This window comes from Phoxinus phoxinus, assembly GCF_949152265.1.
Source record: "Phoxinus phoxinus genome assembly, chromosome: 3".
Lineage (NCBI taxonomy): Eukaryota > Metazoa > Chordata > Actinopteri > Cypriniformes > Leuciscidae > Phoxinus > Phoxinus phoxinus.
Genome location: NC_136878.1, coordinates 11,745,850 through 11,773,173, shown reverse-complemented (window position 1 = coordinate 11,773,173; position 27,324 = coordinate 11,745,850). Strand labels below are relative to the sequence as shown.

Sequence of the window (27,324 nt, the reverse complement as noted above, 5' to 3'; positions counted from 1 at the left end):
GGCCCATTTTTATTTATTTATTATTTGGCCAGGAGTGTGTGTGTGTGTGTGTGTGTGTATATATTTATATATATATATATATATATATATATATATATATATAGCCTATATATATATATATACACACGCTGTTCCTTTAGGAGAACACCAGAGGGCGCCGTTCCCAACATTTTACTTGTAGTCACGCCCGACAAAAAAAAAGAAGCTTAGTACCACTGCCAACCAACCGGTCATAGTCATACCTGTTTATGAAAGACCTTATTCTTCACAGTATGTGTTTTTTGCGGGTTTGCCTGAGTATATTTAAATAGTTTTAACATAATAAACTGTATGAGAGCACAACATTTAAATAATTTGTCCACTTTACAATCATGCACACAAACAGCTTGTTAAGTTAAAAAGCACAAAGACAACCTTTAGGCGCGGTCTGAATAGCAAAATATGCAAATTAGACTACGCTTTTGTTATAAGAGGAATAGCCTATTTAGTATGCTCTCAAGACTTTAAAATAATAATAAAAAAAACGTTCTGCTAATATTGAGGGAATGTGAAATTTGTGAATAGTATCTTTTTACGGTTGTAGACGACGCCAGACTTCTTAGTGAAGTTACTGTTAATATTTCCTCTACCTACGAGACTATAAAGGTAACGTTAATAGCTCGAGTTCATAAGTTAGTTAGACGGTGAATGTTTTGTTTTAGCTTCAGAAGTTAAAATGATCCCAGTGTCTAACGTTACGTTTGAATGAAGAGGTCCGTCCGTCCACCACCACACCCCTACGCTCATTACAGGTTTCTATTCAGTGGGCTGTGGGGAATCAAAACACTACTTCTCCAGTCCGTTTGAAACACTCGTGTGGAATGAGTGGATTTCCAAAGTTTCCCAAAAGGAATACGGATTCCACCTGAGGAATGAATGTACGAATCGGACCTTTCAAACGGAATAACTTCTGATTCTACGTGTAAGAAGAAACGTCTCAGTAGCTATTGTCTGTACGGGTGAGCAACTTTTTCCCCTTTGCCTTCTAATGCAGTGTTTTAAAAGTGTTGTACGAAGGGGTGAGAGATTTCAGATCCATTTAGAACAATTTAAAGCAATTTATAACCATTTTAGATGAAAAAGTAGGCTAACACTTAAAAATGTCCAGAACTTCCTCTCCCCACTGCCTGATTATCTCCAAATCACAGTGTTGTAATATCTAGACGTAACGTTATAGGCTGTGTGTTTGACATGCACAGATCTGTTGATCAAGATTATTGTTTTGCTTTTAAAAGTTAAAAGCTTTACAGTCATTTCATGCACTATGGTTGGACTGTCAGCAAAACCAGCCCTGGACGCTCTTTGAATCACATTCATTTTTCCCACAACCTCATCTCTAGTTAGATCACAGCTGTTTGGCTCTTTGGAGACCTTGTGACATGGAAAAGGAAGTCGACTAGATGTTCCTCTGAGGCCATGGAGATGGATTCTGTCATTTCCAGCTGTTATCTAATGCTATGTAGATAGGCTTGACTTTTTCTCCATCTGTTGCATTTCTTATTAGGTCTCCACAGCGCTCCCTCCAATTCCCAAAACACAGTAAAATGACTTAGGCCATCATGCTCCCATGTTATCAGAGCTTATCAAACCCTTTCCACTATTCTGCTTTCACTCTTTGTGGTGAAACTGGACTGTATTGGACTCGGGTCAGAGCAGAGGTATTGCTGTAGACAGTATTTGGATAGCGCTTGCCAGGCCAGAGGCAGTAACTGTGGGGGTTTGTGTTAGATTTTCCATCATCCGCTTAAGTAAACATGAGGGGCAGTCGGGCAGATGAAAACTTATAGCTTGGGGAACAGCTACTCTACACGACTTTTAAAATCTGAACAGATTGTAAAACACTTGGCGACTGAGGATCACACTCTCTACCAGACTTTAAATTAATTCCAACATCACCCAGAAACATGCAGCTTGTTGCAAAGTTTGTCAAAACTTGCATGCAAAACATGCATTTTGTCAAAGCATGACAAATGAAAACCATAACTGTGTCCGAAATCGCATACTCTCTTGAGTAGGTACTTATTTTAAATAAGTAATCGCAACCTCTAAAAAAGTACATTTTTATATAATATGAATGTGTGTACTGTATGAATATTATCTGGATGTACTACATTCGCCATATTGTCATTATCATGTGACCTAACAGTGGCAGGTGTGTTGCTTCACTGCCATTCACAAATGGCCTCATTCTCTTCCGTGGCCTCATGGGATATAGTAAAGTGTCCATCGTATGCACACTTCAGAAATAGTAGGTTATCAGGGTACTTTATGCCTACTCTTTTATGAGTACTGTGAATTTAGACATAGCCTACTTATTTTGTCACATACTGTTTTTCGCCTTCAATATAGTAGGGAAGTATGCAATTTCAGATAGTCAATGCTGCGTCCAAACTGATAAATGCTGCCTTCAGAGGACGCATTTCAAGGTTGGACGGCATCAAGGCGTGTCCGAATGCAATGTTTGTTTCACTACCTTTCTCCTTAGATTTTTGAAGGCAGCATAGATGTATCCTTTGCTGTCTTCCACAATCCTGTGCTTTCCATTCTGTTACAGTTGAGCTAGAAAAATAAAGATGGCGTCTGAAAGTTGCGGCTAGTAGTCAGTTTGTGTGTAAATGTAAAAATTAGCATCAATGTTTTTCACTTATGATGTCATTTATAGCAAGAAGTTACTATTGTAGTCATTAAATATTCACTTAGTTTTTACTAAAGCTTGCTCTATTTTGCTGTAGTCCATTAAACCGTTACGCTGCCTCAGAAGTCTCCCCGAAATCAGTTTTGCGAGGAACCTTCGTGCACAGACATTTTTAGCTTGATTTTATGATTTCACCCAGTCGGAGGATATCAAACATATGATTTTGAGCCCATATAAGGCTTTCTGCAAAGTCATTGCCTGATAGGGCAGCGAGGCAACAAGTCACTGCCTATGTTTTCGGATGCAGCCTGCGTGTTCTTAAATCGGCTCAAACTATCTGTATGTTTGATATCCTCCGACTGGGTGTAATCATAAAAATTAAGCTAAAAATGTGCCCATCATACACTCAGACTGCTCAAAATATGTGCAGACTGTCTCTGACTTTTGGCAACTAATGTTGACTCGTCCAGACTTTATCTAAAATTTGAGAATTTGTGATATGACATCAGTAATAGTTACATAGACTTTTGTAAGTACTCTTAAACGTCCTCCGACTGCCTCCTCAGAGAAGTTGTGGAGCGTCTCAGACATGTCTGGACAGGACCAGTGGTTAATCTTGTGGTGATGAGCTCACAGATAATCCTAAAAACAGAAACCTGGAAGCTGACACTGTCTCAGATTGCCAAAATATGAGCTGTGGGCTTGTGTATAACATTTTATAAATTAAAAATCGCCGCCTCCATAGCGCTCAAATCGTATTCATCCTTCTGCATGTTTAAACTTAGCTGTCACACGTGGTCACGGCGTTTAGTCATGGCCATCAAACCTGGCACAATGTGTCTTCATGAGTAAAAAATGGATTGCTTGACCATTTTAAATTTTCTTAAAATTATTTTAATAATTGACAAATATTTTTGAGTGATAACCTTTATCTATTAGTATTGCAAAACCACCAGGTTCCACGGCGGTTGTCTTTTTGTCATGGTCCACAGACCCCTTGTAACTTTATACTTTAGTTGAATGAGAAAGAATAGTTTGAATGTTCTGTAAAATGTCTTCTTTTGTATTCAAGTAAAGCAAGAAACTTAGGCTAGTTTTTTGAAAAACTATGACTAAGAAAACGATGACAGACTTTTAGATGAACTGTTCTTTTAAACAGCACTGGAATTAAATGCAACCTCAGCAACGGTGGTTCTTTGATGTAGTCATCCTTCATTGCCTCAGGAGTTCGGACTTAATTTGATGCAATAGTAGACTTCCCTCTTGAACTGGGAAGAATAGGACAGAGGAAGTGTGAGTCATGCCTGTTCTGAGAAATGAGAGAATCAGTTTAGGACTGAGATAAATCCCACAATAGATTGTGTCATTGTGACATGCGGAGAAAGGTTTTGGAGTGGAGTGTGTATAGGTGTGTACAGATGGGATAGCCTATAAGGGATGAATGAATAGGGGCATCATTTCCCCCAGCTGTGAGGAAGTGACTTGGATCAAAACAAGTGTCGTTGGCATCGGCACCAAGATATATCGCATATGTGCCTAAATGTTAATATGAAATGTTATATGAGTCAGTAAGTTGAACTTTTATTCATCAAGGATACATTAAATTCATCATGACATGATGACAATAAAGACTTTTACAGCAAAATAAATATTTTAAATAATCTCTAAAGATAAATAAAGCAAGTCTCTTTCTCTCTCTCTCTCTCTCACACTCTCTCTCTCACTCTCTCTCTCTCTCTCTCTCTCTCTCTCTCTCTCTCTCTCTCTCTCTCTCTCTCTCTCTCTCTCTCTCTCTCTCTCTCTGTGTATTTCTATATTTATGTGTGCATATTATATATATATATATATATATATATATATTAGCTGGCATTGGTATCAGTACAGTATGTAGATGATACACATTTTCATCATATGATATCGAATTACATCACGTATGTTGATTCATGTACTGAAGTAGGATAGAGATTAAAAACAAACACAATTCAAAGTGCAATGTAAGTTCAAACCAATAGGACCAGATGACCAAAATCCCAGTGGCCAAAGGCACTTCAGAACACATGCAACAAATCTTAAGCAAAATCCAAAACTACAAGAGCGTGGGGCAGAAAACCAAGACGGACAAAACCACAGTAGACAAATTAACTCCCAGAACTACATATGCTGCTAACTCAGTATACTGTATACATAAACAAGAAATATGAGCCAGGTGTAAATGATTGAGTGGTTTCAGAAGCCTTGGGAATATTGTGGGGATGTGGGACAGTAGACAGCACCATGTTTCTTGTCGAGCTTCAGTTTGACAGTTGTGTTTGACTTTTTTTTTTCCAGCTTTGTTTGGGCCCCTGCAGTCCCCCTGACACTTTCCAGCTCCCCCTAGGAGTACGGGGGACATTGACATTTGGGAAGTACACATAAGCAATGACTGAAGTAAGTAGCATATGTATTTCTATGTAGTTATGTCTATAGATTCAGAGTATTAAAGCTACTGGACACTTCCAGTGCCAGTGAGGTATTCTGTAGTACATTCATGTTGTTTTTCAATATGTCATTGTTAACAAAGAAACAAAGAATAGAATGTATAAATAAATGGTTTATAAAACATGTCTGACTTAAAGCTTTATTCAAGCCATCTTTACACTGCAAAAGTGTCTTGCTAAATTTAAGGCTTTCATAAGAAATGCTTTTGATTAACAGCCCAAAGTTACAGCAGATGTTTGGTTAGAGATCTCAACAGCGATGCCAACTCTTGCGTACAAATACCGTACGAAAAAGCTATTTGGACTGTTTGTAATCAATGTCATGAAAATATCCTTGCTGATACATCCAGCTAGTTCTTTGCTGCATTTTAAAGGGGCGTTGAACACAGAGTGATACGAACACTTGTGCCCGAGACCGAGTCCTCATCCTTTTGAAGGGCACACAAAGTGGAAAAGTGAGCAGCCATGACTCAGCTGGAGAGGTGAACCTACCAGGGAGAGATCTCTTCAGAAACAAAAGAAGCACACCCAGTTGAACCAATTAAATAATTACTTTCTCTGCTAACATCCCACACATTATTTATTATTATAAATAATTGGAATCTGTTTTGGGAGCGTCCTAGGCTCTTCCGCGCTGATGGCTTACACCCAAGTAGAAATGGAGCGGATCTTCTGTCGGATAACATCTCCAAGACGTTAAAGACCGTTTGACTAGTTACCAAAAATCCAAATCACAGTCTCTGCTGCACCAAATTAATTGATATAAATACTAGTGTAGAACATTTAATAGAAACTGTGTCTATTCCTCGTTTAGTGAGATCAAATAATAAATCTACTGTAGGATCTAGGAAAAATCGAATTGTTATTAAAACAGAAAATCTCGCTATTAGTGAACAAAAACAATTTCTAAAGCTAGGTCTTCTGAACATTAGATCACTCACACCTAAAGCAGCTATTGTAAATGAAATAGTCACAGATAATAGCATCGATGTACTTTGCCTTACTGAAACCTGGCTTAAACCAAATGACTATTTCGGTCTAAATGAGTCTACTCCCCCAGGATACTGTTATAAGCATGAGCCCCGTCTGATTGGTCGTGGCGGCGGTGTTGCAACAATCTACAGAGATATTCTTAATGTTACTCAGAAAACAGGTGACAAATTTAATTCGTTTGAAGTACTTGTATTAAATGTTACGCTCTTAGATGTAAGAAAAAAATCCCTATTATCTCTAGCCTTGGCTACCGTATATAGACCGCCAGGGCCCTACACTGATTTCCTAAAAGAATTTGCAGATTTTCTCTCAGATCTATTGGTCAACGTCGATAAAGCATTAATTGTTGGAGATTTCAACATACACGTAGATAATTCAAATGATGCGTTAGGGGCTGCGTTTACAGATTTATTAAACTCCTTTGGGGTCAAGCAAAACGTCACCGGACCAACTCATCGTCTTAATCATACACTCGATTTAATTATATCATATGGAACCGATCCAACCGATATAGATATTATTCCACAAAGTGATGGTGTCAATTGACAGAGTGTGTTAAAGATATAAAAGATTGGATGACGCGTAATTTTCTTCTATTAAATCCAGACAAGACGGAGGTACTACTCATCGGTTCAAAAAACCGCCCACAAAACCTCTCACAATACAACTTTAACATAGTAGGATGTCCTGCTACTTTATCCTCTACAGTAAAAGACCTGGGTGTCATACTAGACTGCGACCTGTCTTTTAAAAATCATATTTCATATGTTACAAAAACTGCATTTTTCCACCTTAGAAACATTGCTAAGCTACGTAATATGCTATCAGTTTCTGATGCAGAAAAGTTAGTTCATGCATTCATGACCTCGAGACTAGATTACTGTAATGCTCTATTAGCTGGTTGTCCTGCATCCTCAGTAAACAAGCTACAGTTAGTCCAAAATGCAGCCGCTAGAGTTCTTACCAGATCAAGAAAATATGATCATATAACACCGATCTTATCATCTCTACACTGGTTACCTATAAAGTTCCGTATTAATTATAAGGTATTGTTACTGACTTATAAAGCCCTAAACGGCTTAGCTCCAGTTTATTTAACGGATCTTCTATCGCCCTATAATCCATCGCGCTCTTTAAGATCGCTAAATTCGAGGCTTTTGGTTATACCTAGGATATCTAAGTCCACCAAAGGATGGAGACCATTCTCACATTTAGCTCCAAAACTCTGGAATAGCCTTCCTGATACTGTTCGTTGCTCAGACTCGCTCTCCCAGTTCAAAACTAGATTAAAGACGCATCTCTTTAACCAGGCATTCATATAAATGTTTTAATCTTACAGTTAAATCCGGCCTCTAGTTCATAACCGCCAGAGGAGAACTGGCCCCCGACTGAGCCTGGGTTCTCCCAAGGTTTTTTTCTCTCCATTAGGTCACCTGATGGAGTTTTAGGTCACCATTGGGTCACCTGATGGAGTTTTTCGTTTCCTTGCCACTGTTGCCTTTGGCTTGCTCAGTTGGGGATATTCAATTTAATGAATCAATCAATATTACTATTGATTAGCATTACCAAACATGGACGTTTTATTATTATTTTATTTTAACACTGTGAAGCTGCTTTGATACAATCTGTATTGTGAAAAGCGCTATACAAATATTCTTGACTTGACTTGACTTGACACTGTTAGGAGAGAGGAAGGCCAGGCTCATAAGGTGTTCTGCTAGTACCAACAGGGTCAAATAAGTCCAGGAGCCTTATTTCTGGAATGCATCTTCATATTTCTTGTGCATTCAGGATTCACAGTTTCACAGTCCAGTGCAGATTTATTGTTTTTAATGTTTTTAAAGCTGCAGTCCGGCACTTTTTTGGGTTTAAAAATATCAAAAAAGACATTTTTGGAAAAAAAAGTAACCAGCCAGTGTTCAAAACTATCTGCTTGCCTTACCTCGATTCAAAACGGTAAGCTTGTAATAATGATTTTAATTCCAGTGGTACTGGTGGATTTCCGCGGGAATTTCGAGCATGTCTTTGCGTCATTACGTCACTTCTGTACACATAGAGAAGGAGTCCCCGGCTAGTCGGCTATATAGCGTGTGTGGATGATGGTGGAGATTTAACTTAGCACTTGGTATGGCGGATCCCGAAAGTTTAAAGCGACAATCACCAGTGACAACTGGAGATTCACCAGTTGTAAAACCCAAGACTTCAGACTTCAGAGTGGCTACAGAAAAAATATATTTTTCACGTTTTGATGTGATAGTATAAGCAATCGTTAGATTTAATCAGCATAGCCTACTGCAATGCTTCCCCCCACCCCCCGAATTTGGTCAGAACAAACGTGAATGTTACTTACTTGCTCAGATGACATTTTCCGATGAAAATTCTAATGTTGACACTTTCAAAAAGTATACTCTGAGATTGCTGATGACAGTAGGCTACAGTATCCACAGCGACGCGGCAGCCTCAATACATTGTGTTCATCCGCGCTGTTTCATGCCGATTTACTACCCACGCACAGTTAATAATTCCGCGAATAACTGCAATTGCAGATTTCTAACAGAGATGGCGACAAAGAGGAAAAACGACGGACTGCAGCTTTAAATTAAAAACAATAAATTTAAAAACAGGAATGTTTTTCTTTCTTTCTTGAATGCATCTCTCCTGCAATGTTTTCAGTATTGGGTTCTAAGCAGGCCTAAGCTGTATCCCATCTCCTTACATTCAGAGTTTTCGAACACTGGTTATAACCAACATTTAATGGAAGCAGCAATGCCTTTTCCTACCATACATGCTGAATACAATTTATATGATTAGACCAGGACCACAAATGATCAAGTTTCAAGTAGGCTATACTAATTGACCTGCGGTTGGTGAAATGAACTTTGACCACTATAAGTAGTATAATTTTAGATAATTTCCAAAGACAAGTTCCCTAGACAAGTTTAAGTAATTATTAAATTATGACATACTGGTTGAGATAGTTGCCTAACAGCTGTTTTAATTATTTTGCATTTGAATGATCAACTTACAGAGGTTCTGATGTAGAGAACATGCAATAGACTTACACACGTTCCAGAGTAATTGCTTTGTCTTGTGTTTAAAGTCCACTCACTCCATTTTTTACTTTACAGCAGGGTTTCTCCGCTTCCACTCTACTAAAGCGCTATCGTCTGGCCATGACCGAGTCAAACTCTGTCTCCTCACCATCCGGGACTGCTGCTCAGGACTCGTCAGAGGGTAAGGACCTTTTGGCGGACGGGGATCCCAACTTCCCTATGTCTTCACTGGCAGAACTACTGGACAATGATGATGGATCACAGCCAACCCAAGACTCGCCCCAGGATTCAACTCGACCTGGACAACAGACTGATAACAAGCAGAACACACGGATTAGGTTTCCAGGGGCCTTTAAAAAGGGGGTTCCTAACCCCATGGACCTTCTTGAGTCCACCATGAATGAATATCCAGTGGCACCGGGGCCTAAGAAAGCACCTATGGACTCCCTGTTTGACTACGGCACATGTAGGGAGATCAACAACCACAAAAAACGCAGGAAGAAACTTCCACGGGGGTGAGAGACAGTAGCTTTTACCTATTTTTGTTTTATTTTTGCCACTTTTATTGATACAATAATGCAAAGGGTACAGGAAATTATTGGAAGATAGGGGAAAAGAGATGAGAAAGATGTTGGAATCAATCTCTTATTAACCAATCACAAGTACTAACTGCTAAACCACAGCGAAAATGCTTCTTGGATAATATACAATCTCTTGCCGCCCATTCAGATTTTTATTGTTTTAAATTTTAAATCACTCATTCACGTGTAAACTTCAGTCGTCTGTCCGATTAAGTTGCACCTTCTTAAGATCATTTGCATTACACTCATTAAAAGTAGCTGTTTCCCTTACAACAAATGCATGGTGAGTTCAGTTTAGTGTTTTAAAAAACTAATTAAAACCAAATTACTATATAATATAACAATACCATAACATTTTACATTTATATAAATCACTAAATTGTGAAGTGAAGTGTTTATTCTTTGTACATGTTCCTTGTACGTGTGCAAGTGAGCAGGAATGCCACTGCCATAAACAGAGTGGACACATTGTTTACTGGGTGACAGAGTGCAGACTGAGGATTGAGTAGTGCTAAATATAAAATAACAACTAATAAATCTTCAATTAAGAAAAGCCATAGAGGAATCATCTTCTTGCTTTGTAATTGAGCTGAGACCATGGTCAGGTCTGAATGCTACAGATTGTGTTGTCACTTTTGTACATATTATTCTCCATGCTGAGGGAGAATACACTCTTGATCATGCATAGTGGGGCAACTGAATGTCTGTTGGTGTTTCCATTAATGCGTATGTAGTAATGTTTATGTTAAGGTCAGTTAGGCAGTCAGTTTTTCCTGAGTACAGAGACTTATTTATGGAAGTTTTTCATATTCCACTGTGTCCACTGTTACTTTTAGAAGTAGTGTGAAGCCAGGTAGGGTGGTACTGCATGGTTTTGTAAATGCCCATGTGCAATTTTATATTTGTAATATACATTGCATGTGGTAAAAGTGCACCAAGTAATGTTTCTGCTAAAAAAGCGTAATAATGCTTTTTACAGATGTGTAAAATGATCACACACTCGCTTCACAGATGAAGACTAGTCAGTTGCCTAAAAAAACAAGTCACCCCCTCATTAAGGAAGCCATATTACATCATGACCAGCCATGTCTTGCAATTCAATAAATGTCAGATTGGCGGTTTAGGGTAGAAATCGACAAGTCGATTGTCGAGTTCACGCGCGTGATCATAGGTAATTAAGATGATTTTTTTACAAATATCCATCAGAGCTGATATTCTCAAAACAGCACCGTCTTCGGCTGACAGCTGACAGTCTGAATCTCCACTGTTGCTTAGTTACCCATGATCACGCGCGTGAACTCGACAATCGGATGTTAAGAGGATAAAAGCAGGTTTAAAACTTGCCCCATTCAAGTCAATAGGGTGCAAATTTTAAAAAGAGGATAACACGGTGTAGGCAACACCGATTTTTGTCGTTGTTCTCTGTATTGACAGCACTCCAAATTTACTAAAAATTTAGCTCAATGTTAAAATTGACCGGAGTTCTCCTTTAACATACTTTTGACTGGAGCACGTTAAACTGGAGTCATAATTTTAAAAGCGTATAATTCCCCCTGCAGGAAGGCCGAGATTGAGATGTCATGTGACGAGGGATCCCCAGAGCCCCCTGTTTTTAAAGTCTTCAACCGCTGGCTGTTGCTTGAAGCTGTATCTCGAGCAGATCCAAGAGCTCTGGATGGTCTCCTGCAGTATCTTCAGTCAAGTGAAAAGAGGCTGACGGATGAGGAGTTCAAAGGTGCATTCTGGGAATGGATTAGTCTATAGCCCCTTTCACACAGAGCGTTGATCACAGAAAATTGTCATAGAATTGTGTTAGATAAATAATTATGGATCTTTCTTATCGAATCAAAGACACTGACGTGCATGTGTGTCGTCGCAATGATGTAGTTTTCGTGCGTCTATTTGACCGGGGGTTTTAAATGCAGATCAACGTTCACGTTGCACATTAACAAAGATGGAAGTTTGTGTTCATCAAGGAACAAAGGAAGGACAAAAAAATGTCTGCAAACATGTCACATCCTGATTCACACTGGCTGGATCCCGGGGCACATTATCAGTTTATTTTCCGAAATCTCTGTGTGAAAGGGGCTTATGAGTGAAGAGCAATGGGTGTATGTTTAGGTTTGCTGTCTAGAATGCAAACTGAAAAATGATTAAACTGCTGTACACTGTGCTTAACTGTTTTATGTGAGTAATCTATTATTAGGACTTGCTTTAATAATGATCTCACTTTTTTATTAAAAAACAAAGCCCTGATTTATTACACATGAGAAATCAACAGGGTTGTGTCTTTAAATATTGAATGTTGTCGCAACCCTTTTCCCTCATGGTTCAATTGTTAGCCTTTTGTTCTTGGACCTTATTAATGTAGTAAAGGAAATTTTGTTATATAAGCTGACGTGAACCCTGCAAGGTGGGGTCCTCTGTTTACTTCCTGCCTCAAAGTGTCAAACAAACTCAACAGAGTAGTGAGGAATCACAGCAAACTGCCACAAATGGAATGAAGGATTCTGTTTGAGGAGGTCAAAATGACAACTCTGGCTCAATTTAAACTGACCCATGAGTGAAGCAAATCAGGTTTTGGAAACTAGAGGAAAATGTGACGCCTTGATGAAAGAAAGGAAAACATTGACATTATTTCCATGTCTTAGATTAGCAATTAGAACAAACCCCTAATGTTAATTATTAAATTGTGACGTGTAAGCGTACTACGTACTTTTCTTAGGGACCAGTCCTAAAATTTGCACTTTCTGGATAAAAAGGAGAAAAACATCCTGGATGTGGGACACAGGCCATATCTAGGAGTCAGAATATCATACAAACTGGGTGTAAAATCAGATTTTCTAGATAAAATGTAAAACTCTAGTTGATAACCGGTGTTCTTCTCTCTACTTTCTTTAGAACCTTCTACAGGGAAGACGTGTCTACCAAAAGCACTTCTGAACCTGCACAATGGTCAGAATGACACAATCCCTGTGTTGTTGGACATTGCTGAACAGACAGGAAGCCTCCGAGAGTTCATCAACACACCCTTTAGAGATGTGTATTATAGGGGTGAGTCCTCTAACTACTAAAGACTGACCAGATTCAACACTCATACAAAAAACAAATCAGCCGTAAGGACCAGTTTTTAAGCGTAATTTGTCTTAAAAGTTTCCAAAATCTTTAGTGTGGCATGAGCTAACATTTACTCTGAGCAGCTTCCAGCCCCACCCTGAACAGGTTAATGAAATATGAGCACAACGGTGGAGTTTCACACGCACTTCTGACTGAGCTCAATGTTAGAGAAGTTACCCCCGAGTTGACGTTGGGTTTCCTGCAGTCTCCACCCTGTTCAGTACAAAGAGTCCTCACAAACACTGCTGAGTTTAACGTTGTTCCTCTGTTACCTGCCTGGGTTTAGGGCATTTGAATTTGCCAGTGCCACACCCGATACAGTACATAAACTTTACTTTCCCTCTGATACATAAAAGATTAATGTTTACATTTTCAGCACTGTGGTCTAGCAGCTGAGATGCATTGAACTTGTGTCAGTCCAGTTCATGTCATTTTTTTCTTTCTTTCTTTCAAAAGGCCATAATATTAAAAATATTTATATATTATACATTTATAGAAATTGATTATTTTATTCAGCAAGGACACATTAAATTGATTACAAATGGATTTAAAGACGTTTACATTGTTACAAATATATATTTCAAATAGATGCTGTTCTTTTAAACTTTCTGTTCATCAAAGAATCCTTACATTTTATCATGGTTTCCACAAAAAAATTAAGCAGCACAACTGTTTTCAACATTGATAATAATAAAAAAAAAATTTGAGAAGCAAATTAGCATATTAGAATTATTTCTGAAGGATCATGTGACACTGAAGCCTGGGGTAATGATGCTACAAATTCAGCTTTGTCATCACAGGAATAAATTACATTTGAAAATATATTCAAATATTAAACAGTAATTTTGTAATACCATTTCACAACATTACTGGTTTTAGTGTATTTTGATCAAATAAATGCAGTTTTGGTGAGCAGGAGAGACTTCTTTTAAAACATAAAACATGTTCAACATTTTGAATGCTAGTATATTATAAATCCATTAATAATTGTAATCCTTCAAATACTGTAAATGGCAGGTTTTGTGATGACGGCATTATTAATACTGGGAAGTTGCACTTACACAATAATGTACTTAAGGCAGATTTGTGTAGTCTGCCTCTCATTTCCTCAGGAAACAATCACTCGCACATTGGTTCAGTTTGTTTGCCAGTGTAAATTCCAGTCTTCGAGTTAGTGTCAGATAGGCTAATTCTGTATGTCAACAGATTTCCTTTTCTAGACCCACTGCCAAAACGCATAGAGATGCACTGACCTACTAAAACAAGTTATTTGAGGTTCTTCCTTTCTTATTTTAGCCAAGTGTATGATAAAATACATCCTTAAACTTAGACTTTAAGTCAGGAATCCTTTATTAGTTGATTAAATCTGAGGACAATACATATAAACAGTTAACTCTATTCTCCATTGGAAATATAAGAGTTTTTCTTATGTCATTTAGAGCTCTCACACAAACACTCAATACAAAACTACAGGCTCTGCACGTAACATAGGCTGTATTGACTTATTTTCATATTGCAGTACTTCCTCTTGTGTAAAATAAGTTGACAGTATCTAATAATATCATGCTGCTTCCCGCTGCTCTGTCTGATAAGTTGTATCATAGATATCAGTTTTCCTGTAATGTCACAGAGTGCTTTGGTTTTGACTTTATGGGCAATTCATTATCATATGATGAACTTCTGATTCTTCACTGGCATCATTATTTACAATAAAAATGTGGCGTGTGTGTAGGTCAGATGGCACTGCATATCGCCATAGAGCGACGATGCAAACCGTATGTGGAGCTTCTGGTGGAGAAGGGGGCTGATGTTCATGCCCAGGCCAGGGGACGATTCTTCCAGCCCAGAGAGGAGGGTGGATACTTCTACTTTGGTGAGTTTGTTGATTCTGGTTTTGTTCTGTAGCTTTAAACCGTCTTTGAGGGTTATTTAACCCAAAAATGATTGAAATTCTCTCATTAATTACTCACCCTCATGTCGTTCCAAACCTGTAAGACTTTTGTTCATCTTCAGAAAACAAATGAAGATCTTTTTGATGAAATCTGAGAGCTTTCTGTCCCTCCGTTGACATCTACGGCTACGCAACTACCACTTTGATGCTTCAAAAAGTATAAAGAAATCATAAAACGAATCCATATGAATCGAGCAGTTTTCTGAAGAGACACAATCGCTTTATATGATGAACAGATTTAATTTAGGCTTTTATTTACAGATTTGATTTAAGCTTTTATTCACATATAAACATTGATCAGCAAACATAAACAGAAGCTCAACAGAATCTGCTTGACGTGCGAGAACAAACCTCATTGGTTCATGCGGAAGCTCAAACGTGCTGCGTAACACCCGAGAATTAACCTCATTGGTTCTCACACGTCAAGCGAACATGCTCGAGCTTCTGTTTACCACAACTGATGTGTGAGTTGATGAATCTTTATAAGTGAATTAAAGTCAATCATATAAAGCGATTGTGTCTCTTCAGAAAATTTTGACTAAATCGCTCAATTCATATGGATTAGTTTTACGATCTTTTTATGAAGTGTAGTCGCGTAAATGTCAGCGGAGAGATTTCATAAAAAATATCTTCATTTGTGTTCTGAAGATGGATTAAAGTCTTATGGGTTTGGAACGACGTGAGGTTGAGTAATTAATGACAGAATTTTCGTTTTTGGGTGAACCTTTTAAAAATGAGTGATAAGGAATGTTGTTAAATATATTTGCAATCAGAGTATTGTGCAGGATATATCAAGAGCATATCCAGTCCACTCTGCTCTTTCATACTGTATATTACATGCTTTTAATTCTCTGTTCTGAAACATCTGGTCCAATGATAAACTACTAACCTCATTACAACATGCTGGAGCCTTTACTCCCAAAGTTATGTGTGGGAAGCTCCATTTCCTGTTTCATCAGTTACACTACTGTTCACAATAACTTGTACTTGCTGACATTTAAAATTTATATAAAAATTTATATTAAAATAGTAATAGTAATTGTTGTAATAATATTTCACAATATTACTGTTTTTACAAAAAAAAATTTATCAAATAAATTGAGCTTTGTTGAGTAAAAGGTACAGTATGTCCACATTTTTAAAGAAATTGAAGGGAGATTAAAGTGATTTCCTAGAGGTCTTGACCTGTAATTCTTCTATATGAGACAGTTAGCATCAGCAGCCTAGCCTTCATGACTTTGCCGATAAATAAACAATATATTTGGAAACCTAATGGTTCCTATAGTAACATCAGGTGATTTTCTTTCATTTTTTCCTAAAATCCTCCCTTTTGTGCTGTTTGGCAAATGTGAGGAGTGTTACACAGTTTATGCATTCATTAAATGTTTAGCTGTGAGTAAGACTGTTTCTGGAGCTTAGAAGAAAACCAACAAGACATTATGTCACAAATAAAACAAGTGCTGGATGTACTGGGGATGTAAGAGAGTGAAAGGAGCCTCTGTGTTTGCAATGGAAAATACTGTAAAAGGGTCTTATATTTAGGAGGCCTGATGATGTTCTGAATATATATAAAAAATAGCCTGAACACATTCTGCCTCCTGTTGACCAGAGTGTGTTACTACAGATCTGTCAAAATTGCTTTAATTCATGTTCCTGATCTTATTGTGCTTGCCTTTGTAAACTTTGTAATGACTTCCTGAGGTATAAAATCCGATGTCCCGCCATTTCTTTTGTCATGATAAATATTCTAATCCAAACTATTCTAGTTTATCCTCCCAGGACGTCAGTGGTTACAAAACTGTGATTTTGTAATAAAATCAAGCCGAGAGTTTGAATTCCCTTTTCATGAACCTCATTTGCATCTCACAATTTTCAAACCACAAAACAAGACGTCTGCTTTGGAACTGATTGAAAGGTGCAAAACTATTTTAAAATAATCCAAGGATGACAGAATAGGATTATCTTTTCTGGTGCCCTGCCAGGAGTCTCCATCTCTCTTTTATTCACCTGTAAATGATTTTCATTTGTATTAGACACGGCTGTCAGTGTTTAATCCCCCCTGATCTGAGCACGAAGGGAGTCATTCGCCGCGGAGCTTCCCGGTGACGTGAGCGCCAACCTGAGAGCACTGACAGCTAATGTGATTTAGCAGTCACACTAACCGCTCTCTGAGCGCGTGCAAATCAATGAGAGGGAAGCGTTTCTATAAGAAGTGACATGAAAATAATCTGTCACCCCTGGCAACAGCTCACTCTCAAGTCTCTCTGTTTGGTTTTCCTATTTGAGATGGGTTCTCATGAGACGGGCACTAATTGAGCACTGGATACCAATGGTGACATTTAGATCAAAGCACATTTGTTATGGGAGCCCTGCAAAGGGCTGATTGACTTTAGAGGCTAATTGTATTTCTTCATCGTGGTGTTTAATAAAGGAAAATGATAAATGGAACATCTGGAAGTTGTAGTCTAATAACTGGGCAGGCGGGATATATCCCTGGCTCCATAGGACCTTGTCTACAGTATTTTTTTGTGTTGGGGATACTGGTATTCTGGTCCCCATCAGGCTTTTAACTAGCTTAACCAGCAAGACCAGATTTATCAGATCATAACGGTCAACGACCAGGATAATAACCCATAATTCTAGTCTAAACTGATCTTTTTAGTTTTTCAGAGAAAGTACTAAAATGATGCATTCGATAAAAGTGTTTACTAAATAGGCTACAGTAGCATTAAGAAATTTGACGTTTTAAAAAAACATTTTTCAAGGATTTTTTTTTTTCAAGAAGTTTGTAATGCTCACCAAGGCTGCATTTATTTGAGAAAAAAGTAATATTGTGAAATATTATTACAATTAAAGATAGCTGTTTTCTATTTAAATATATTTTAAAATGTAATTTATTCTGTGATGGCAAAGCTGAATTAATAAATGTTCAGTGTCACATGATCCTTCAGAAATAACTCTAATATGCTGATTTGGTGCTCAAGAAACATTTCTTCTTCTTATTATCAATTTTGAAAGCAGTTGTGCTGCTTAATATTATTCTGGAAATCATGAAGATGTTCTTTCAGGATTCTTTGATGAACAGAAAGTTCAAAGGAACAGAATTTATGTAAAATATACAGTAAAAGTATTTTAATAAATTTAATGTGTCCTTGTTGAAGAAAATTTATTATGATTAAATAAATATGATTATAAAACCGCATTTATTTGAAATAGAAATATTTTGTAACATTATAAATGTCTTTACTGTCACTGTTGATAAATGTAACGTTTCCTTGCTGAAAGAAAGTATTATAATCTTACTGATCCCAATTTTTGAAAGGTAGTACATGTAAAAATGTATTAGGATATAGAAAAATTGACAACTAAAAGTGTTTGTTGTCTCTTTCTCATTGCACAGGTGAGCTGCCTCTCTCACTCGCAGCTTGTACCAACCAACCAGACATGGTGCGTTACCTGGCCGAGAATAGCCACAAGAAGGCAGATATGCGGAGACAGGACTCGAGGGGAAACACAGTCCTGCACGCCCTGGTCCATATTGCTGACAACACTCGGGACAACACACGGTTTGTCACAAAGATGTACGACCTTCTGCTCATTAAATGTGCCAAACTCTACCCAGACTGCAACCTGGAGAATGTGCTCAACAATGATGGCATGTCGCCTCTCATGATGGCCGCTAAGCTGGGCAAAATTGGGGTAGGAGACTGCTTTATACCAGCAGTTCAGCTTTAGGGACCTGCATTGGGAAATGGCAAAGCAAACTAAAAGTTTTTCCTCCACAGGTGTTCCAGCACATCATCCGGAGAGAGATAAAAGATGAGGAGGCTCGGCATTTCTCCCGGAAATTTAAGGACTGGGCTTACGGACCCGTGTACTCCAACCTGTATGATCTGTCTTCCCTGGATACCTGTGGAGAGGAAGTGTCTGTTCTGGAGATACTCGTCTATAACAGCAAGATTGAGGTGAATATGTGGATAGACAAACGAAAGTGTGGAAGATAGACTGTGTGTGCACTGTATTTTGTATCACCATATTTTGTGATGTTATCACGCGTGAGATTTAGAGGCCTTGCAGGTAAACAGCGGAAGTTGAATGATGAGGCATAAACTTGTGCAAGTTATAATAAATGTATAGAAGAGCATATATGGAAATTGTATAAAAATACAGCCAAATAACAATCATCAAGAAACTGTCCTCCTCGTGATGTTGGTGGCTATTTCTGTGTTTATCTTTCTGACATGCTTTTTTGGTTGTACCCTCAGAATCGCCATGAGATGTTGGCAGTGGAACCGATAAATGAGATGCTGAGGGCCAAGTGGCAGAAGTTTGCTGCTGTGACCTTCTACATCAGTGTGGTTTCCTACCTTGCCACCATGATCATCTTCACTCTAGTGGCCTATTATCGCCCATCAGTGGGAAAAGTGAGTACAGTCTTAGTCCCTTTAAGTCAAGTCCGTTCACTCAGTCAGCGGCCATCATGGATTGCCCCCTGATCTCCAGTCATATTAGTAGTTCTTCCGTTTGCTTGAATGGAGAGAAGCTGTTGGTCAAGATTACATTTTGGTAACATGTCAAATCACAAAAACAATGGGATTATAAAGTCAGCTTTGTTAGCTCAAATCAAGCTAAAAACCCAGTTTGTCCAGTGGCTATATTGATCTTTCTTCCATTCATTTTTCTATGAGTAGTCCATCTTCTCCATATATTATCTCTGGTACAGATGTACACCAGTGTGCAAAAGTTTGGTGTTAGTTCGATATTTTATTTTAATTTATTTTTTAAAGAAATTAATACTTTTATTCAGCAAGGATGCATTAAATTGATCAAAAGCAACAGTAAAAACATTTATAACATTACAAAGTAATTGTATTTCAAATAAATGCTGTTAATAATAATAAATGTGTTTGAGTACCAAATCAGCATATTAAAATGATATCTGAAGGGCTAGGCTTATGTAACCCTTTTTTTGGTTTCACTTTATTTTAAGGTGTCCATGTTAGTGTAATTATATATTTAAGTACTGAGTAATAATAAATACCTACATGTACTTATTATAGGGTAAGAATTGGGGTGTGGTTAAGGTTATTTGCATGAAATTATGCATAATTTATAGTAATTACTATAGTAACCGCATGTAACGTGTAACAAGGACACTAAAATAAAGTGTTACCATTTTTTTGATCAAGTAAATGCAGCCTTGGTGACCATAGGAGACTTCTTTTCTTTTTTTTACTATAGTGTATGTGTGGATGTTCATGTTTTTGTTTGAATAGAGAGGAATTGCTTTTTTACCACATGGGTCCTCCTGTGTGAAAGAGAGTCCATGTGGTGGAGAGATGCATTCTGGGAATGAACAGGTCTGTAGTTGATTCCTAAATCTTATTCCTCCACAGCCCCCTTACGCCTACGACACCACTGCAGACAAGGTGCGTTTGGCAGGGGAGATCATAACAGTGGCATCTGGAGTCTTTTTCTTCGTAACAAATGTAAGCTTTACATACACAATAACCTACTATTTGTAATACAGTTTTCTCATTTTTATGATCCATCTCAGCGTGCTGAAAGAACACCGGTGTGTATGTTTCTTACAGTATGTTGTGCCACCCAAATTCACTCTTAACGTTCTTTCTGTTTTCTTTTGGTTGCCCTATCTTTCCTCTTTAGCTAGCACTAAATATTTTGAGCAGCATTTCTTGGTTTTCTCTCCTGATTTAGATTAAGGACCTTTTCCTGAAGAAGTGCCCGGGGGTGAATTCTTTATTTATTGATGGATCCTTTCAACTTCTCTAGTAAGACACTCGGTCCCCTTCTTTGTGTCTTCCTTTACTCTCAACGTCTTTCCCTAAGGCGATTTTCTCCCTCTTTTTAATTGAGCTGTCTAATTAATTCCAAAACCCCTTTCTTGGCATGTTTTAATAGTTAATCTCCTTGCATAAAAACAGCACAATCTCAGCAAAGATGACTGCAGTTCAACGATATGTTTATGTTAATTATAATTAATATGTGGCATTGCTAAACCAGTGAGGCATTTTACATTTGAAAAGCAAATCTTACATAATGAAACTCCGCAACAGAGGCAAATAAGGATTCAAAGACGTTCTGTAACCTTCAAAGTAACAAAATACGAAAGTAGCCAGAGGCCACAACATGTTTAGTTATCAGTTTTGTGCTGCTTATTTGTCGCCAGTAAACTCGAAGCAAATGGTAACCTTATTAGTGGAAGTATGTTGATGACAAGTACTGGACATTCCTTGCTGACCAATCCTTTGTGTTTCCTTGTGTCAGCTTCATCTACTCCGTGTTGGTGCTGGTGAGCGCAGCGCTGTACCTGTCAGGGATTAAAGCCTACGTGACTGTGATGGTGTTTGCTCTAGTACTAGGTTGGATGAACACCCTCTATTTTACCAGAGGCCTTAAACTCACTGGAACTTACAGTATCATGATTCAGAAGGTATGGGTTAAGCACCGTATACATTTCATTCAATGATTGTAAATTGTGCAATCAGTTTCTCTTTTAAATATCTTTGTGAATTGTCAAGTCTTGAAACAAATCAGTTTATTTAGCCCCCCCCCCCCCCCCCCCCCCCCAACTTGTATTTTTGTATTTATATTTAATATACTACATTTTCACTTTTTTTTCTTTTAATTTTTTAAAGAAATATCTTGTACTTAACAAGGCTGCATTTATTTAATCAAACATACAGTAAAAACAGTAACATTGTGAAATATTATTACAGTTTAAAATAACTGTTTTCTATTTTAATATACCTTAAAATGTAATTTATCCTGTGATGACAAAGCTGTCCAGTCTTCAGTCACATGATCCTTCAGAAAGCATTCTAATATTCTGATTTGAAGAAACATTTCTTATTATTAGCAATGTTGAAAACAGTTGTGCTGCTTAATATGTTAAAGGACTTTTATTATAAAAATGATACAATAAATTATATTTTTCCATTATGCAGTATTATTTAATGAGCAGAATTATTTAATGAGCAGAAAAATGAAAAGAACAGCATTTAAATAAAATGGAATTGTTTCATGATTATAAATGTCTTGATTATAAATGTCCAAAGCTTGAATATACCGTGTGTGTGTGTGTGTGTGTGTGTGTGTGTACACACACACGGTATATTCAAGCTTTGGGACCGATTTAGATTTAATTTCTTTAAGATTGTTTTAGATGAAAATTAAATTGATCAAAAGTGATAGTAAAGACATTTATAATCATAAAACAATTCCACTTTATATAAATGCTGTTCTTTTCATCTTTCTGCTCATTAAATAATACTGCAAAATGGAAAGTTTTTATTTATTGTATCATTTTTATAATAATGAAAACACTTTTTTTTTTTTTTAGAAATGAAAATATGTAAACGTCTTTTAATTCTTAGTAAGGTCCAATGAAAATGTCAAAATGACACCATGTAAAAGTGTGCTATACTGATGAAACACATTCATATGTCTGTATATAGTTCGTTATATTATCCCCCAACATTCACTTTTTTTAGGCTAACATATTATTTGTAAATCCTGTCCTCTTGAATTAGACAACATTGGCCTGCTTGTCAAGTTCAGCAGCAAGTCTCCATAGTTAAGCATATAAGCTGTTGTTTCCAGTAATGACTACATCACTGCTGGGAACCACATTAAACACTTGTAATAATTAGCATGCTTGCCGCTCTACTGTCCTCTCATATTGTCAGTGTAATTATGCTTACTCATCATGTCTTCAATTTTGATATTTTCTTCAGATTCTCATCAAAGATTTGTTCCGGTTCCTGCTGGTCTATGTGCTTTTCATGATCGGCTATGCATCAGGTATTAGTAGTAACACTTCAATTATTGGTATTTTATGGTATATTCGCTGTAATTAGTGACTGACAATTTCTTTTTGTATTCCGCACCAGCATTAGTCTCACTTCTGATCGTCTGCCCTGATGAGACATGCAAGGATAACTGCCTCAAATACCCAGAATGCCGAGATACAAACACCTTCAGGGAATTCCTATTGGACCTGTTTAAGCTGACCATAGGCATTGGAGAGCTGGACAACATGTTGAAAGGCGCACAGTATCCCGTTGTCTTCCTCATTCTCCTGGTCACCTACATTATTCTCACCTTCGTCCTGTTACTCAACATGTTAATCGCTTTGATGGGGGAGACAGTGGGACAGGTGTCCAAAGAGAGCAAGAATATCTGGAAACTGCAGGTGAGCGGTATACAAAAGGTCGAATGCGGCAGGCTGTTGTATTGTGATCATTTTGACCAAAAATGGAAATCAATTACTCACCTTCACGTCATTCCAATCCCATATTATTTTAATGCCTCTTTGGAACACAAGAAATTTAAGACAAAATGTCTGAGATTCTAAATGGCAAAGCACATAAAAGTATCAAAAGCTCCAAACGACTTTTGTATTTTGTATCCTTTTTGTCAATACAATTCATCATACACTGAAAAAAAAAATGCTGGGTTGGAATGACATAGGAGATAGTGTAAATAATGATCGTTTTTGGGTGAACTATTCCTTCAAGTTGTTGTTGCCATGGTTTATTTTGATGCCCATCTGACAGAAAGTCACTTCAATTTTTCGTGAACTTCAGTCTAAGGACTTTTACCTCAGCATTCAGTGGTTATAAATGCCTTTCATCTCCAACATGTAATTTTCCTTCTGTTTGCATCAGTGGGCCACTACTATCCTAGATATTGAGCGGTCCTTCCCAGTGTGTCTGCGGAGGTCTTTCCGGGTTGGAGAGATGGTTACTGTCGGCAAGGGCTTGGATGGAACGCCAGACAAACGCTGGTGCTTCAGGTACAACTGCGAGATATCCACTACTCATTCATTAAATCACAGCCTAAGCCTTCAAGTCATTTACCAGAGTTATGGGCCTTCATTTTCCATGCTATAGGGTGGACGAGGTTAAGTGGTCCCATTGGAATCAAAATCTGGGGATCATAAATGAGGATCCGGGCCAGAAAGACTATTACGAACAAACGCAGGGTGGACGGGGCCTTCGAAGAGGTCTGTAAATGAGCTGGCAGGATTTTTCACATCCACAATTTATTTTATGACTTCTGGGCACAGTTTGTTCCCAAATTAGTAAAAAAAACAATAAAATAAACACAATTTCTCTCCACTGCACCAACGAATCGCTGGTCCACGGTGACTTCTGGGCACAATTTGTTCCCAATTTGTTAGAGAAAAAAAAAATACAGAGAAAATTGTTTCAAGAATCAACTAACAAACACAATTTCTCTCCACTGCACCAACAGATCGCTGGTCCACGGTCGTCCCAAGAGTGGTTGAGCTGAACAGGGGCTCCAGAGATCACACTGTAGAGATGGAGCCTCTCACAGGCAGACACAGACATAAGTCTGAAAGCTAAAGATGAACGCTAAGGACTTCAAAGGGCGACAATCCATTGAAACTTTTTTTACCGGCCAGACAATTATGTATTTTATTAAAGCTGACAATAGTTCTATAGTATTTAATCACTATTGGGAGATATTATGAGTTATGAATAGTGAAAATATACTACGAGGTATGAAAATATCCTCTCTTGTTTTTTTTTAGATGATGATGGTATTTTACATGTATGTGTGGACCCATGAGACACTCAGGAACACTTTTGATTTGTAGGTCAATCCATATTGTTGCTAGAGAGATGTGTTAGAAAATATAGTAATTAACATTATGGTGTTTTCATGGTGTGTGCAATAGATTCTCTAAACAGATTTTATCATTTTTATTTTATAAACAAAAAGTTTATATATTGATCCAGAAAAAAAAACCTCCACAGGGTCTTGGATGTCTCTGTTGATTTTTGCTGACATTTTTATTTTTTTTCTGTGTGTGTGTGGATTACATGGAAAAGGTTATATTTTAATCAATAAGATTACATCAGTGTTAAATGTGCCTTGTGATAAAGTATGGTCTTTTTAATGAAAAATCATATTGTTATTCTTTTGTTATGTTGCCCATACATAATGGAAAGACAAAAAAATGCTGCTCTGTTTTGGCCTTTGGCTTTGTTTTGTAATAAAGGTCATGCAGAAAACAGATGTGGCACCCACACCAGGAGTGTGCACAATGCCAGACAGCAGCAGGATGCTATTTTCACCTCGGTATGCTGGCAATAGTGTGACTTTATTGGTGTGATACTGGTAATGACCGGTTCAGTTTCTTATTTCACTGGTAAACCCATGCCAAGAGACAAAATGGCAAATTTCGCAGGGGAACTTAATTTTTCTGTTGGCACGTATATACTGTTTTTTTTACAGAGAACAAAATGCATTGTCTTTATGCTGTAGTTTATTGCACATGATTGATACATAATATTTAATTTTTTCTTTTTTAAGAACCTGACCATTTCAATGCTTTTAGGACTTTTTGCATTATTTTTGAAGTCCATGAACTGGAATTGGATTCTGTGTGTGTCTGTTTTTTAAAGGCCTGATTTCCACACTCTGGTCATTTAAAATATGCTTTATTTATACAGTAGACACTAAGTATAGATTAGGTATCAGAAGAATGTACAGAAATAGATGCTAATGTATTCTTGATAGCCGGTATTATCTTGCGAGTATGTTTGATGCTGCTGTTCATAAACACATTATTTTATGTTTTAAATTGGATGTGCTAATAATCCCAACAATCAGAGATTTTTTGCTCATCAGCAATAAAGAGATTTTAATTCACCCACTATTACTCTCTGCAAATAATAAAACAATTTTTATTTCCTGGCTACTTATTGTATATTTAAAATCATTTTATCTTTCTCTGTTTAAGACAAATTAATCTACTGACCTCAAATATGTAATGAAAAGAACTGAAATTCATTACTTCAGTCCCCTTTATAAGCACACCAGTCTTGGCTTAACCTGAAGAATCTGTAGCAATCCTACTTGGCTTAACATTAGAAAAAAGGATGTGCTCTAGTTCTGCTTTAGTGATGAGAAGTCTGATTCAATTCGCTGAATCGGTTCTTTCGATACAGCCTATATTTGTAATGAAGTTTGTTTCAGCAGTTCTTTTGCATCATGCCGCAATAGCTCTAAAACGTTTTCAATAAAAATCATGAAATACATTGGTCTTTTCTTAATGTGTTTGAAATTGAATGTGTCCCAAGAAAGACTCCCAATTCAGCGTCAGTCACCACAAACTGAAACGGTTCTCGGTTCAGTGAATCAGTAGTGAGTTGTTGATTCCAAGATTTCATTGAAGGAATTCAGAACATGAATGCATTTTTAATCATGATTGGTTGTGGAAATCATCCGGGTTAATTGTCACGCACCCCAATTACCTCTGAAGAATGAGACGATTCATGTGGAAAACACACATTTAGAAAAAAACAAAACAATTAAAATCCTGTTGTATTAAAACCTTTTTTTTTTTTCTATGGTCAAAGTATGCAAAAGTCTTCAACTCAAGACTAGCTTCTAGATGTTTGGCAGTGTTTTTCTGTTGACCACTAGATGGCCATAGAGTGCCATATGTTTACTGCTGCTGTCCTAACTAACACATCAAATGAAAAATGTTTCACCTGTGCACACAGATAACATTAAAAAAACTATGTTATGACTATGATATTATCAGTCATGTTGGGCTAAGGAAATTAAGCAAGGTTTGTAATATGTATTAACATGATACCCTATAGTACATGAAGGTGCCAAAAGTGTCACTTTTTTGTTCACATCTTCAGACCAATATTAAACTACAGAATTTATAACCTGCATGCACAAATATCCACTCATACACGAACAGCAACGACTGCTGAAGATGGTCCAGTGCACAGTTGTCCGCTGTAAATCAAATCACTGCTGGAGTCACGATTTGCAAGAACACCTGCTTCACTCCCTTTGTCTTTGCCATCATTTTCCACGACATTGGTGACAGGTGACATTTTGACCAATATTATTATTATTATTTATTTTTTTTGCATGCTCAGTATCAACCTGCGAATTCCCCCCTCTCCCCCTTCATCCTTCTCCTCCTCTGCCTCCACCGCTGAAGGACATGCTGGATCTATTGCCACCTCTCAGAGGAGGCTAATCCTCTTTAGCTCCAACTTTAACTAGGCCATTAATCCCACAGGAGTTTATCTAAGCACTGAGCACCTCGCACTGCTGACACTTTAGCCTACCCACCCTCCTTCTTTCCCTTCTCTCTCTCTCTCTCTCTCTCTCTCTCTCTCTCTCTCTCTCTCTCTCTCTCTCTCTCTCTCTCTCTCTCTCTCTCTCTCAGTCTCTGTAAGTAGGGCACGGTCTGGGCCGGCAAGTGTCACCGTCAGCACCTCTGTAACCACAGCAGAACCTAAGCGGCTCAGCACCCGACCGACAGCAAGAACGACAGACCACAGGTGAGAGCTGCAGGAAAGAGAAAATGCGATAGAAAGACGCAGGAAGGAAATGAATAAGAGAGATGGGTGAGATGAAGAAGAAAGATGAATGTTTGGCCTCAGAATTATGAGGC

The 27,324-nt window shown here is 37.6% G+C and overlaps 1 protein-coding gene across 2 annotated transcripts; it reads left to right on the top strand.

Moving 5' to 3' along the window:
- Positions 1-422: 422 nt before the first annotated feature.
- Positions 423-25,932, top strand: trpv4 (transient receptor potential cation channel, subfamily V, member 4). 2 transcript variants are annotated; one of them, XM_079607847.1, is made up of 17 exons: positions 423-998; positions 5,003-5,101; positions 9,273-9,712; positions 11,338-11,513; positions 12,680-12,832; positions 14,628-14,768; positions 18,247-18,545; positions 18,632-18,811; positions 19,112-19,270; positions 20,243-20,335; positions 20,565-20,638; positions 21,135-21,300; positions 22,604-22,670; positions 22,760-23,061; positions 23,537-23,664; positions 23,762-23,874; positions 24,126-25,932. In XM_079607847.1, the coding sequence occupies exons 2-17, from the start codon at positions 5,093-5,095 to the stop codon at positions 24,236-24,238; spliced, it is 2,613 nt and encodes an 870-aa protein (XP_079463973.1). In that variant the 5' UTR covers positions 423-998; positions 5,003-5,092; the 3' UTR covers positions 24,239-25,932. The 2 variants fall into 2 exon arrangements, with proteins under 2 accessions (XP_079463973.1, XP_079463974.1); XM_079607848.1 differs by having other exon boundaries at positions 739-998; positions 9,276-9,712.
- The last annotated feature ends 1,392 nt before the right edge of the window (positions 25,933-27,324 follow it).